General features: G+C 42.7%; 1 protein-coding gene across 13 annotated transcripts in view; it reads right to left on the reverse strand.

Moving 5' to 3' along the window:
- LOC101163926 overlaps positions 1-14,621 on the reverse strand; it is a 52,094-nt gene that overhangs the window by 18,810 nt on the left and 18,663 nt on the right. For 12 of the 13 annotated variants that reach the window (XM_020709719.2, XM_020709727.1, XM_020709726.2 and 9 more), the window contains 2 exons: positions 13,306-13,791; positions 7,204-7,446 (listed from right to left, as the gene is read on the reverse strand). In XM_020709719.2, coding sequence (XP_020565378.1) covers positions 7,204-7,446; positions 13,306-13,791 — 729 coding nt within the window. The remainder of the gene's footprint in view (positions 1-7,203; positions 7,447-13,305; positions 13,792-14,621) is intronic. The other variant, XM_020709728.1, reaches the window with a different exon arrangement.

Here is a 14,621-nt window from a genome sequence, read left to right on the forward strand (position 1 = left end):
TTTTTAACATGTTCTTGTCTCATTTATCTGATAACAAAAATTAAGCACAAATCTGAATTTCTATGTATTTCTTTATTCAAATTGTTGTGAATCAGGAGCAGACAAAAAAATACCATCTAAAAAAGATCATATTTGTGGCCAATAGCTCCGTGATCCGCTCCATTGTGATGCATCCGCTTACAGACAAATAGATCCATGAACGTCTTTGTTTTCCTCGTCCGAGCAGGAATCTGGACATCAACTAAACGTCTGGATGGCTCTGACATTGCTGCAATTTGTGTTGCACCAGTAATGTTAGGTTGAGGGTGGGAGGGGCTGTAAACTGTGAGCTCTATGCAATGGGAAGGGGCAGCAGGGTTGCTCTGTGGCAGTGGTCCCGCCCACAACTCAGAGGTAAATATCCTAAAAAAATTACAGTTTTTATTTTATTTTATTTTTTGGCTAAAAACGTCTGAACTTGGAAACTCTGAAAGTAGATCAAAAGATGACCAGAGTGAGACTATAGGAAAAAGAGAAGGTAATTGGAGAATGTTTCAGGACGTTGTTTATGTCTCAACAATTTGGTTGTTGCTATGGTAACTGGAGGCTGTCCTTACCATATGTTCATCTGCGATGGATGGAAAGAAAAAAGAAAAATAACTAGAAGAATAGCTGAATGCACACAGTCACGCTCATGCCAGCACAACTGAGGTTTGAAGTCCAACACAGTCTGGAAATGTTTTATATGCAGAAGGAAAGACAAACAAGGCAGCTCTGCTCCGACACCATCACCAGATTGATGGGAAAGAAATTATTATTTTATAGAAGAAGAAATAAAAAAAAACAACTGATCAATATGACAGCTTTGAGGCTAACAAAGTCCCATCGTAGCTGCTGTGACGTTAAATATGGCAGCGTGTGGCTGAGCAGTCAGAGTACGGCGGCAAAAAGCAACAAAGAGAGCGGCGGCGAAAAGACGACCGCCTGGAGACAGACGATCTCCAGCAGGAGGCTCAGCCGGAGTCAGTCAGACTTCAGCCTCATACATCCTTTAGTGGAGAGGGAAGCTTCAAAAGCAGAAAAAAACATCATTTTAATAAAAAAAAAAAAAAAGAAGAAATAGGTCGTTACAAAGATTGTGTTTGCTGTCAAAATGTGAGTGTGACATGAGAAGGCAGTGATGGATTAAGCAGAAGGGGGCCGTCTCCAAGCAGCAATGTGATTAGCTTCATCCATCATCTCTCAGCTGTCAGTTTTAGGACTTTAGCATCTCTCCATCCCCCTAATCTGCTCTGTTTCCCCTGTTTTACATTTTAGAATAATCCATTTTCAGGCAGGGAATTTAACATTTGGACGAAAGAGGAACAAAAAAAACAGCTGACTTGTTTGTGTTTTTTCTTTGTGAGAAGCTGAAATATAAGCACCAGCAGAGGGAGCTCCTGTGCTTCCACCTTTTGACAAATAGAGCAAAGTATTACATCACAACTGTGCACAACAACAGATTTTTTGAATGCAAGAGCGTGTGTGTGTGTGTGTGTGTGTGTGTGTGTGTGCACAGGAGGCTGCCTCTTTAGAACTTAGCATAAAAACATTTTCCCAGAGTTTATGCTTTCTGCTTGATTTCCTTCCTGCTCGTGTTGGTGAATGAGATCTTTCCAACAAAATCTGGGAACAACTGTGTCCAGACGCAAAAAACAAAGACGGCATGAAGACAATTAAGAGACAAGTCAGACTGAGATAATCTGTTTAATCTGAGACGGTGATTTGGAGCAGATGGGAGAAGTCGGGATCAGGTCGATAACTCAGCATGGAAGCACCAGAACTTCATGATCGAGTCTTGACTAAATCCACCTTTTTGTGTGTTTGTGTTACATAACAAAAACACACCTGATCCCGACTCAGCAGCTCTGAATAACAGCCTGCACGTCACACCAGAGAGGAGATATAAATAAAACAAAGTGAACCACTTTTATCTTTCTCTCTCTCATCCAATGGTGCCCCCCCCCCCCCCCTTCTATTTCTACAGTCAGCAGCTTCCTGAGCGGCGGTCGCGTCCTCCTTCTCCAGCAACAAAAACATCACCCCACCAGCCTCCCGGCGGCACCTGATCACCGCTTTCTGGTTCCCCTGAAGCGCGATTATGTGTCATGCATGGGAGGCGTGTGCGCGTGCACGTGCTCAGATGTTTCCACGCCACAAAAGCAAATACGAGCAACGTTTTGCTGGATGTCTGACCAATCATTTGCTCAGGTTTCACTCCAGAGAGGAAATAAACGGGGATGTGAGAGTCGTCTGCCTCACACGTTCGATCTCAGACTCACATGTGTTCCTGAGAGGGACAGCCGGTCTGTCCTTGTTCCACGGACTCGTTGGCTCCCATCCTCAGCGAGCTCCGCGACCCCTTCCCCCCCCTTCCTGGTCCTGCTCCTCAGCGGCCGTCCACATCCACCAGCTACCTCCAAACCCCCCCCCCCTGCTCCTCCTCGCCGACGGGCTGAGATCCCAGCAGAGGAGGCAGAGCTGCGCTCCTTCGCTGCTGCAGTGCAGAGGATGAGCAGAGCCTCTTCACTTCATGCACAGCATCCTCAGTTATCTAGCCCTCCACGGACCGGGAAGGGGAGGGGCTTCTCGCTGCTCATTTGGCGGTAAAAAAACGATCAGAGATCTCCAAAAGCAGAGAGAAGCTGAAAAAAATCCTGCCTTCTCGTTGCTTTGTGTCGGTTTGGCTGCTGAAACCGCTGAGCTGCTGCTGCTGCTCTCACTGCCTCCTCCCCCCACGTTCCTCCTCATTCTCCCCCGACACCGGACTCCTTTGCCTTTAAAAAGACAAGCAGCTATTTCCCCCCCTCTGCTCCCTCCATGCAGGAGAATCAAACAATAGCCGGGGGCTTTCTCCTTCACCGTCAGACCCCCCCAATCCAACCTGGTCCTTCCAAAAAAAAAAAAAAGAGCTTTTTTTGTCCATGTCAGCGTCCCCGACGCCTTGAATTAAGATTTTTATAGAAAAATACTCCAAAGGATGGAAGCTTCTCAGCCAACAGATGTAAACAAAAGACTCAATGAAACTGCGGTGGGAGTATGATCATTGGAAAATAGGCTTTCACTCCTAAAAAAAAAGAGACTGTGCTTTTTTTAATGCCTTTTAGCTCATCTGTTTTATGAGAAAATACTTATATTTTCAATGAGATGGGGGGGGGGGTCTGGACCCGTTCTAACATTTTCAAAAAGCTGGAAAATCCGTGAAATTTGAGTCTATTGTGCACTCATGTGGGAAAGTGGGAGAGCAGGGTTCTCCATCCCAACGCCAGCTTTGACTCACACAAAGTGCTGAAGGTTCAGGTGTCACACCTTCACCTGTGAGAACAAAAACAGCTGCCTGAAGAAAACAGGAAAGGCCAAAACCGAATCCTGCCAAAGTGAAAAGACCCCTGTTTCCATCTTATGATAAAAACTAATCTTAAAAAGAAAGTCTTTCCACAGTATAATAAATAATCCTGGTTTGAGAAAACGTGACTAGAGTTGACTTCCTAAAATAAGTATTCTCTGTCAGATGTTTCTGCTCTTTTAAAGAAAATCTGCCCGTGGGGTAGAAAGTTTTGACTTATTATTAAGGACCCTGTTGTTGCAGTGATGACAACAAAACTGGGTATCAGGGGGGGGGGGGGGCATGAACATGGAGTCCATTAACACATATCTGTAAAGAATATTGATGCAGCTCCAGCTGGATGTTTGTTAGTCGATCGTTTTGAACCCCAGGGGCGATTGGGGGGGGGGTCCCATTACAAACTTCCACTGCAGACCCCCTACTGAACAGACAGCATCGATTTCTGCTACCAACCAGACCCCCCCCCCCATCTCGCTCCCAAACAGGCTTAAAAAGGCGGCATGTCCGAGATTCCTTCTCCCCTCCTCGTGTCGCAGCTCTGAGAGTCTGAAGCTCAACGTCTGCCGAGGAAGATGACGAAATAAAAAATTCAAGCAACTCGGCCACCGGAGGATGTGGCAGGTTTTCCTGAAAGATTCATAACTGCTCTCAAGTAGAAATAAGGTCACAGTGATTCACATGCTGCAGCCTGCTCAGGGCTCATTCCCCTGCAAACATGCAGCTGCTGTTTCCACATATGAAACCGGTTCATGAAGAAACATCCTCTAAAGACCCACTTTTTAACATGATTTGTGGCATTTTTTTTGATGATCCATAAAGAAAATTAAGCTTTAAATTGAACATTTATAATGAAGTCCTGCTGCTCTGCAGAAAATATGTCTTAGAAAGCGACACCGAATTTTTGATTTGGGCTCAAAACGGCATAATTATGATGAAAAGAAAACTTTGAAAATAGATCAAAAGACAAACTTCACGCTTAAACTTCAAAAGTAATTTATGCACAAATCATGGAGATTTATCTGCAAAAAGATTTAAATCTTTAACAAATCACATCTAAAAAAAAAAAACAAACATGAGAAAGAAAATGAGCCTCTAAATGCTAAAGAGTTCTGTTGGTGGTGTTTACAGGAAAGCCCACAAGTTTGAAAGAGGGACATTAAGTCCTAATCAGGAAGGCAGATCTGTAGAAATGCACGGTGGAAATGCATGGAAGCTCTCACAACTCTGGCACAGCAGCTCTGCAAGCAATCAGCAGCAACTACAGCAATTTTTGGAGAAATCCGGATAAAGAACTCCACTTAAATGTAGACCAAGATAGCCATCAACCCAGCTATTAGCCACAATCAGTCAAAAGAGTAAAGTTGAGGTTGTTCCGCTCTGAGACTTTAGACAGAAGAAGGGATTTCGGTAGAGTGAGAGGAGAAATCTTGAGAGCATACACGACATGTGTCGAAGTCAAAGATTCATTTGGGATAACCCTTTAGCCCCAAAACTGGGCTCTCTTGATGTTTTGCTTTACTTCTAACTAGTAATTATTCCAGAATTGTTCTTAAACTACTGTTTACTTCTGGACCTCAATAAACTAAGAGTCAAAGCTTCAAGGGAGAAGCACATTTGCTGCAGACATGACGAGTTTGTCACCATGTCTCTGCATCAAGTTCATGTTTTTCCACTTTTCTGTTTTGCATAAAGACGTTTTTGCAAACAAACATCCAATATTAAGTCCAGAGTTGTATTACCTCTCAGGCTTTTCAAATAGCATCAATAAAATAGGATATTAGGGATTGCTAGCACGTTTTAGGATTTTTTTTCTACAGTACTTTAACTGCACTGAAGTTAGGAAAAGTCAAAATCCCAGCATGAAATCTTCACGAAAACTATGTTTTTCAGACAGTGAATGCATCATCCAGCAGAGATGGAGTGTCTCATGCAGAGACTCAAAGCCAGACTTAAATCTTAAGGTTTGGGATGTGAGAATGATTTCTTTACTTGTTCATTCTTATTAGCTCTAGAAAATTACCGCAAGCTCTTAAAACAAAAGATCTGCTTAGATGATTTTTACACAGTGAATGCACACTGCAAAAACAGAATTTTAAGAGAGTAAAAATTCTGTTTCTGACATATTTTCACGAAAATATGTCTTATTTTCAAGAAAATTTGTTTTATTTTCAAGAAAATTTATTTTGTTTTCAAGAAAATGTGTCTTATTTTCTATCTTGCAAGATGGGGGAAGAATTGTTGACTCATTTCTAAGGCCCCTGTTTTTTTTTTGGAGTGAAGAAAAGAGATGAATGACAATTTAAACAGTTGGTATTTTTTTTACTATAACCTTTAACACTTCAGACTGGAAATCACGACAACAGACTGGACTTGGATTTTCAAAGATGGAGTTGTGAGCATCTCTGGTATCCAGACAGCCAAGCTTGCAGTGAAACAGGACACCGGCCCCCTCTAGTGGTTGTAGGTAGCATCACACCGTGAAAGTGGCTGATGACGTTTTTAAAATGGGGGGGGGGCTATAGAGGCAGATTTAATATTGATGTTAACTTAAACACAGGATGTAGTTATGACTATATGCTTCATCATCTCACCAAGCATCTCAGTTTGTACAGCATCACAGTCTGATACTCCTGCTCACTTTAAATGCTATTAAAATGTTTTTAAAATCCTAAATCTGAAGTTTTTAGCTGCTGGGGGGCAGAGATGATTCTTAAAAACCTCCGTTAAGTCACAGGTATACAAATACTTTATTTACACCAAAGAAGCACATAATTAATCGGATTCTTAACACGTCTACAAACCGCTTAGCACCACCTGCTGCTGCAACATCCAGGACAATTTTGGCGTGAATTCGATTTAAGCTTCATTGTCGCACATTCTTCTATTTTCAGTGACTATGCAGTGACAGCTCAGACAGGTTTTTTTTTTCCATTTCCATTTAAGACAGACTCTGCTGTGAGCTTCAGTGCCAAAGTGGAAATATTTTATCGACATTTTGAGTTAAATGTTTACCATTTTTAACCTCTAGAATTTTTGTCTCATAAAGAGCTAGAGTCTAGAAATAAGTAAATTATTGTTAAAATGAGTCAAACTCCTTTTGCTCCAAACTAAGATTCTTATTTTGTTCTAAAAAGAGTAACTTCCACTTATTATACCAGTTCTTTTTATTATTGAAATCAAAATTAACTACAATTAAGCTCATAAAAACTCAAAAAGTACAAAGCATTTACTTAGAACTAACAAAAAAAAAATAATTATTGGGCTGTTTATCATTTAGTTCAAAGTAACTAGCCAACATTTAGCTTTTTTAGATTATTTTGCCTTTTGAAAGCTTGTGTGGAACTCCTTTGATATCTTTTTATCCGATTTCTTTTAAAGTAAAAAACGAGTTGCTGCGCGTACAGATTATTTTGCTACTTTGTAGTGATTTTCTTCTTAAGATAGTGTTCTTTTCCTGTTTTTGGGCCACCTATTTCTGCAGTGAACTGAATATGCGACTCGTACCGCCAAAATCTACGCATACGAGGGGTTTTAGATGTAATTTTGTTTCTTTTTATTCTGTTCAAATCAACTGTGTGGAACCATTTTCCTTTGTTTCACACCCAACAAAGCAACCTTCTCCGGTGAGAATGACTGAATGATTTCAAAGGTGAGCTCAGAGAATCGGTGAGGTCAGAGAGTGTGCCAGATGTCACGTTAATGCTCCTGTTTGCTCCGAGCCGGAGGGCTTGAAGGATAAGCGCCCGTCAAACTTTGCGATTAAAGTCTGTCAGTAAACGGAGCAAGGAGGAACCAAAAAAGGAGGAGAAACGAGGGGGAAAAAAATAAATCTTTTCTACCTTTGAAGGGCGTTGCAGGGAGCAGAAGGGTCTTCAGGATGGTGCGCTAAAGGTGGAGGAGTGGTTGCAGAACTTGGAGGAGACAGGCAGGAGGGTGGGGTTGCTTTACGAGGAAGAGGAGCAAAGGGCTGTGTGGCGTCTTGGAGGTGGGTGGGGAAGGCAGACAGGCGGGGCTGTTGAGTAGGAGGTCCAGGAGGAGCAGAGGCAGAGTGACCTCCTCCTGCCGGCTCAGCAAGGGGGGATCTGCAGAGGAGGGACCGCAAAACATCAACACACGGACCAAAACAAGAAGCTTAATGGATCCCAACACAATTTCCTGGCATGTTCCACTTCAAACAACTTCCAGATCCAGCTTACCTGAATCCAAAAAAAACAAAAAAAAACACACAGCTTCCTGCTTGTGTGTCAGTCTCTAAAACCAGCAGGGACTTGAAAAGTAAAACGCTGGCATCCCATAACGATCACAGAGCAGGAACCCAAGTCATCTGCAGAGAAGCAGGCCGGCTCTGTCATCACTGAACACCTGGTGGAGTGGATTTGCTCCTGATCCATGCTGGTCCTATCAGCAGTGGTAGGCTCTCTAATCTGACAGGCAGCGCAGTGGACGCCCATGCAACTGCCGGGGAGTGTCTCTAAAAATACCACAGTAGCCTCTTCAGCTAATTGGATCTTCATAGTTTCTTTTATGAAGCAAATATAGCAGACGCAGTTAACACACAAAGTCAGCCGTGGGCTGAACACACCTTAAAGCGTCTCGTCCAGGTTATTTAAGGCTCCTTTATCAAAAAAAGGCAGTTAAAAAGATAATTACCACCACCCGTTCCTCGGCTTTTCCACACAAAAAACAAGATTTACAAGATTTTTATTAGGTTGCAGTTTATAAGACTCATCAAAGCTGAACTTTGACGACACATAAAGCAATAATATCTGACCCGATTACAACATAGTTTGAGTGAACTGTCACCAGAATCAGCGCTGGACAAAAGCCGAAGAACAGCACGCTAGTGGGAAGTGAACTTTTCCCTGATCGTGTTAAGTTTTTATGTGTCGGGTCAACAGCTGGTGATGTCAAAATGGCAGCTTTTCTGTTGATTTTATCTCCATAGCAACCATTTTATTTTTTGGTCGCCTGGGGTTGACGAACAATTTTGTTATTTTTTTAGAGGAAACCGCAAAAACGTATTTTTAGATTTCCTTGGCAACCGAGGATTTTGGTTAACCACGCCCACATTCCTATTATGTTCATATTGTTTGACCTATGTTTTCGTTTGGCTTGAGCCAACGATTCATGTATTAAATTTTCACAATATTCTGGGTCAAAATGCAACAGGGGGACGCCACTTTTGCAGGCTCGTCACACCAACGCAGGTCAAAATCTACTAGCTGTAATGGCGGATGTTATTCGCATAATTTAAAACGCCTCCAAGCACCAACGCTGATGCAAATTAATGTTGACCATTGACCACACATGTTTTAAGTACGTCTGTGGCTAAATTTTGCTGTTATTTTAAAGGGGTAACTGTAAGAACGGGTATGGTTACCAAGTGGCACAGCAAATAATTTAGAATAAGCCACGTATCTCCAGCATTCAAAATAAGTGAGGCCATAAAAAAATAAAAGTTTAGCACTGGCCGCGTGTATTGGAGGAGTTTAAATTTGTCCTCCAGGTGTTTTGTTGTTTTTTTTTTGTGGAAAATTCAAGATGGCGGCCTCGTCTTAAAAAATTTACGAAACTTCGGTCGTGCTCGCATGAAATTTAGTATAGATAACTCCAACAAAAGTTTCCTTTTCCCGTATTGTGCGAAAATGTGAAAACTGCCGGAATTCACACTTTGCCACAAAATTGCCGTCAAGTTGTAGTTCCCGTGGCCATCCCATAATAATTGTAAAATTGCTTTTAGATATCGCCGACATGGTTTTGTTGGTGGATTTTGAAGTTTTGTGTCTCTGTGAGATATTAAGGTCCCATTCTTTTTTTTTCTTTTTGTTAACCATTTCTCCCGCTGTGATGTCATCATTTTATTTGGTGGGGCGGGTGTTCACTCTGCCCCAAATAGATTTTTACCAGGTACTAGGTTTGTGCACATTTTTTGAGTATGTGGCGGGGGCGAAAGATTTGCTTCAATGCGCAGTAAAAAAATAAAAGACTGCAAAAAACAGCCGGTCCTTGCAGGACGGCTGTGAATTAAGCGCCTGTTCCAATTCTGTTTTCATGAACATCTGGAAGTTTAGATTGTAATTATAATAATAATACTTTTTTTTAATTGGACGGCTTTCTGGAAACTCAAGATCGCAATACAAGGAAAATTGTAGTTCATTACCTCCCATTGTGTCCAGTAAGAAGTTGATGGAACACACCTCTATTTTTAAATCCTCAGAAACTACCTGACCAGCCGATTTTTTATCATAAATCAAAAGTTTGATTTTAAAATGTTACAATGAATGTTACATATTACATTCTTCCTTTTTCATTTCATTCCCTCTGGTTTTAATGGATTTTTATAGTCCAGCTATTGACAAACAAGAAAAAAAACATGTAAATACAAATATGTATCCCCATGAGCTGCTAAAGGCAAATTAAGCCACAATCACCATGGCAACGCCTCTACAGTCCTACGTGCATTAAAACCCCATCTCCAACGTTATGTCTCACCTCTAACAAATTTAGAAGTAAAACTCTATATTTCCCTTCAGACTGAAACACTTTCAGAGGAAATTTAATAGTTTAGTTTACTTTATTAACCCTGGGGGGTTTCTGGAACTTTTCCAAGAGGGTTTTTTTTCTTCATAAGGAAGAAGAAGGCGGAACAAGTTCTCACCTGTAGAGGTGCGTGTGTTTTTGTTTCCCTTTGTCCCTCCTCCCCTCCGTGCATCTGAACAGGTCACCCGTGTATTTATTACCTGCGGGACCATCTGCCGCCTGAACGGACTTAAGCGCCTACAGTCGGTCACCGGAACAACAAGCAGCTTTCTGTGAACTCACCCAGATGCCAACCGTGAGCCGACCCGTCACACGACTTCAGAGGAAACTTCCTTCTGTTCCATTACTACCGAGGAGCCGCTGAGCTGAGCTGAGCTGCCTCCCGTCACGCGCGCCACAGGCAGCACGTGCTCAACTAGCGTCTCTGTGAACCCTGGCTTTCGTTCCAGTCTGCCTGCTCGGAGCAGATGACTTCAGCGGGACCGTGTTCCAGCCCAAATTCCTCCCACTGCAGGCTTGAGTTCACAAAGCCGCACAGACTGAGCGGGACTGACAGCTAGGACAGCCTTTGGGGGCGGGGGGAAAACACAACATATGCTCAGTCAGACAGACGCACGTCGTCACATTTCTGTCTCTGTCTGTGTAACTTTACCCCCCCATGAAACATAGCAGGGAGCGGCCACGCCGGGTTTCCCCAGTTTTGTCTGATTGAAGCTGGAGAGAGTGACAGACATGCAGCAAGTGCTGCTGCGGCATGCAGCAACAGGAACGGAGGGATAACCGGGTGGGAAGGACTTAGACCAGGGGGCTGAGGCCCATGGACCAACCACAGCCGTTTGGTCCCGTTTCTTACTGACCAGAACCCAGCGAGAGACCCGCTTTAATGTTCAGGAAAATACACGTTTTTTGAGCCTTTGATTCAAAGTTCTAGTTCCAATTCTGTTTTCATCAACATCTGGAACATTCCTCTATTTTCTAATCACCAGAAACCACCTGACCATCCGATTTTTCTATTATAAATCAAAAATATTACTATGAATGTTACATCTTAAATTCTTCCTCTTACATTTCATTCCCTCTAGTTTTAATGGATTTTCATAGTCCAGCTATTGACAACCAGGAAAAAACACACCTTAAGGTGTGTGTTCAGATGTATTTATCACATGTGTAGGTGTGTGTGTTTGTGAAGGTGTGTATTCTTTGCACTTTTTCTAGCGTTCAAATGCTTTTATGATCCACGAGTTAAAAATGACCCATTGGACAATCTATGTGCCCCAGTGGTGAACCGCCCAGATGGTAAACAAAAACAAAGAATCCCTTTTTGTAACGATGGAGCCTTTAGGAAACATTTCAAGTTATGAAGGGGCGGGTTGAGGTATTTTTCTACAACTAAACATGGTAGTGGGTCACCTTTTCACCCGCAAAACAACACAAGGGGTAACAATGCAAAAAAAGTTTTTTTTGTTTCCATTTTGACTTTGGTGCCCCTTCAGCCCTTTTCTTCCATTACTATTAAATATAAACCAAACAATGTTAATGTATCTATAGTTTGTTTTTATCATGTTTTGTCTCTTAAAAGAAACCAGACACTGTTGCACGGCAGCAGAAGGTAGAAATTTAAGCTCATTCTGACAGGAAGTGTAAACTTTCACCATCGTTTTGCTCCATTATCGGACACGTTAAAGATTTAAACATAAATCAACCCAACTACTATTTAATCAAATCATTGGCATTTTCTTTAAAGTCAAAGAGCCACAGTGGGAGCCACAGTGTGGATCTGGAGCCTCTGGTTCCCGTCCCCTGAAGTCAAAGACAGTCACTGCCACTTAAAATGTTTAAACATCCAGCTGCAAATGTATATATTCGCTAAAAGAGTAACATACACATGACATCAATCAGGCTGGAGCTGTTGATGTGGCTATATAGACTGCAAAGAGATAGAAGGGGACAAGAGAGCTGAAGAAAAAAAGAACATACTATGTAAAAACTGGAGCCGAAAGCAGACGGACACAAGCCCACACGACACCCTGCAAGTGTCTGAAAACCCACAAATCCGTCTAAACATGTGACATGAGGTTCTGGGAGAACAGAGATGGTTACCATAAGGAACAATGGCTTCTTATTGATTAGGGACTCGTAGGACATGTTTTCTTTAACGCAGATCACGACTGAGCTCTGAAACTAGTCTTTAAAGACCCACTCAGATCATCTCTTGATCTATTTTCAAACGCTCCCAGTGCTCTTTTAGTTATGTCATTTTCATCCAAAATAAAAAAAAACCTGTGTTGTCTTCTAGGACATAATTTCTGCAGAGCAGCAGGAGTTCATTAGTAAATAAAAATAATAATAATGGATTGGATTTATCTGCGCTTTTCCAGATCCTTAGTTTGCAGGCTGCCCAAGGACACAACATCAGCTGACTTGGGGGGGTAGCGAGGATTACAGAGCCGACCCTTCTATCAGGGGACCTGCTAAACCCCCTGAGTCAAATTTTACCTTTGAGTTTATGGCAAGATTGTCGTATAACTCATCAGTTGGAGCTGCTGACTGTAAAAGAGAACTGGACTCAGCGACTCCTCGCCCCAGGCATTCCAAACAGGAAGTACTTGCTGGCTCCAAGGAGCCTGAATCTCATTGACTTCTATAGAAATTAGTCGTTCTGTATGTCAGAATAACTATTCTTGTTCTGATACATTTTTTTTAACATGTTCTTGATAATCATACATTTTTCTCACGATATTTTTTCTTTACTGCAAGTTAATCAAGTTATAAACAAACAGATGTCTCAATAAAGGCATACATAAAGGCAACCTTGATGTTTGATTGACAGATTCTCCCGACTCCGCTTTCAGTGATGGGGTGTGGCCTTTGAACAAACGTACTCCTGATTAGCGACAGTATAGTTGCCGTAGAAACGTCAACTCAGACCAACTCAGAACAATCACTGTCATCTGGCTCCAACATGGCAACATCCGTATGGCGGTAAAATGGCGACTGAATTGGCTTCATTTTGATGGACGCAAAAGTAAGGTCTTTTCTACAGGTCACGTCACAGTGCCTCAGTCCAGTTATCCTATACAGTCAATGGTTGGTGCGGAGCAACCCCGCCTCCACTTCCTCTCCCAGTTGCTGAGAGCTCTCTTCTTTCACTCTCCTGCTAGCTTACAGCCTCAAACCTAATATTACCGGTGTAAAAGCACCAAAAACAGGATTTTTATTATAGGACTGGATCTTTAACACCGAGGAGGTTTTTAAAGAAAAGATTACAGCAAATAAAGTAGTCTTTAAAATCCCAACTTCAGATACGTAGTTGTGAAAATGACTGGAAGTCTAAAGGGATCACAAAAAAGATCTGAAAGAAACTTCATAAATCATCGTCTTTCTTTTCCACGGTAACTTACCCCTCGTGTTGTAGCGCTGGTGTTTCCTCAACTGGGGCTTTAACAAGGACATCCACTGGTTGGTGCTCTGGTTCTTCTGGCAGGGTTTTGTCTTGCTCTTCAAGCTTTGATGTCTTTTCACGCTGTACTTCTTCCTTAACTGTTGTTTTAGTTGGATTTACGGACTGATCGTCTGCTGCTTCTGACAGTTCCCATTCAGATCCTGGAAGCTCCTCTGGAGGATCTTCCCTTTTTGTTGGTTCTGACGGCTTGCCTTGTTCTGTTTTTTCCTCCAAGAGCTCTGGCTTCTGTGCTGATCTGGAAAGATCTGCAGTTTGCTGTGGGAGATCTACTGGCCTCTTGAACAGATTCAGAGATTCCGAGTGTTGTGGAGTCTTTTCTGCTGCCTGATGCGGTGGCGGGATCTCCTCTTCCCTCAGCAGACCGGCCTTTTCCTCCGGGGTAGTTAAAAAGCTTAGCTGAGGAGAGTCCAGAGATGGAAGAGGCCTAAAAAAGAAAGCAATCCAAACAGAGAAGATTAGGATAAATCGGTTTATAAACAACAAGCACAAGGAATGACAGATAAATGTGAAACCCGTGAGTCTCTGCAGGAACAGAGGAACAGGACTTGTGTGTGTGTTGAAGGAGGTGTTTTGTGTGAGAAGAGGCTCATTCTTGCTCTGGAGACCAGGGCCGATGTCACAGCTGAAGTCACTCTTAGGATAGAATGAGCTGCATTGCTTCCATCGGAGAACGCAGTCATGTGACCGGGCTCGGGTCAAAGCAGAGCTCTGTGTTCGACCTTTCTTTCAAATTCAGGCCTGAACTAAAGTGGAAGCTAGCTAAAAACGGTGGTCACAATCTGGCACAAATCTGCAGCCCTTAATGCCGGGTGAATACAGGCTTTCTGTGGGCGAAAAACAGCCCCATTCGTGAGGGGCACTACGAAACTTTAAGGTCATAGACCGATGGACCCATAGGGCGAAAATGTTCATACAGGTTATTTTTCTACAAGCATGTTACGTGTTACATAAGGATGAAGTAGGCGAGGCGCAGGCGTGTCGTACAGATCCCCCACATCCTGCGGACTGCACAAGGCGCCTGTTACTGCTGTTCACGTGATAAGTGTGCGCTCTATGCGTGCAGCCTGACTGATAGAAATGAGGAAATTAGACAGAGTATAGCTAGTGTGGACATCCTACGGGCACTTGCGCATCAAGCGCACACCCCATGTGTGCAGCATTCGCACGCGGTCAGCAGTGCGATCACCTTACTAGCAACTAGAGTGTGGCGTAAGGACACGGTACGACACCATCACGTGTACCTGCAGTGACTTT

Source organism: Oryzias latipes, chromosome 15, assembly GCF_002234675.1.
Source record: "Oryzias latipes chromosome 15, ASM223467v1".
In the NCBI taxonomy this organism is placed as follows: Eukaryota; Metazoa; Chordata; class Actinopteri; order Beloniformes; family Adrianichthyidae; genus Oryzias; species Oryzias latipes.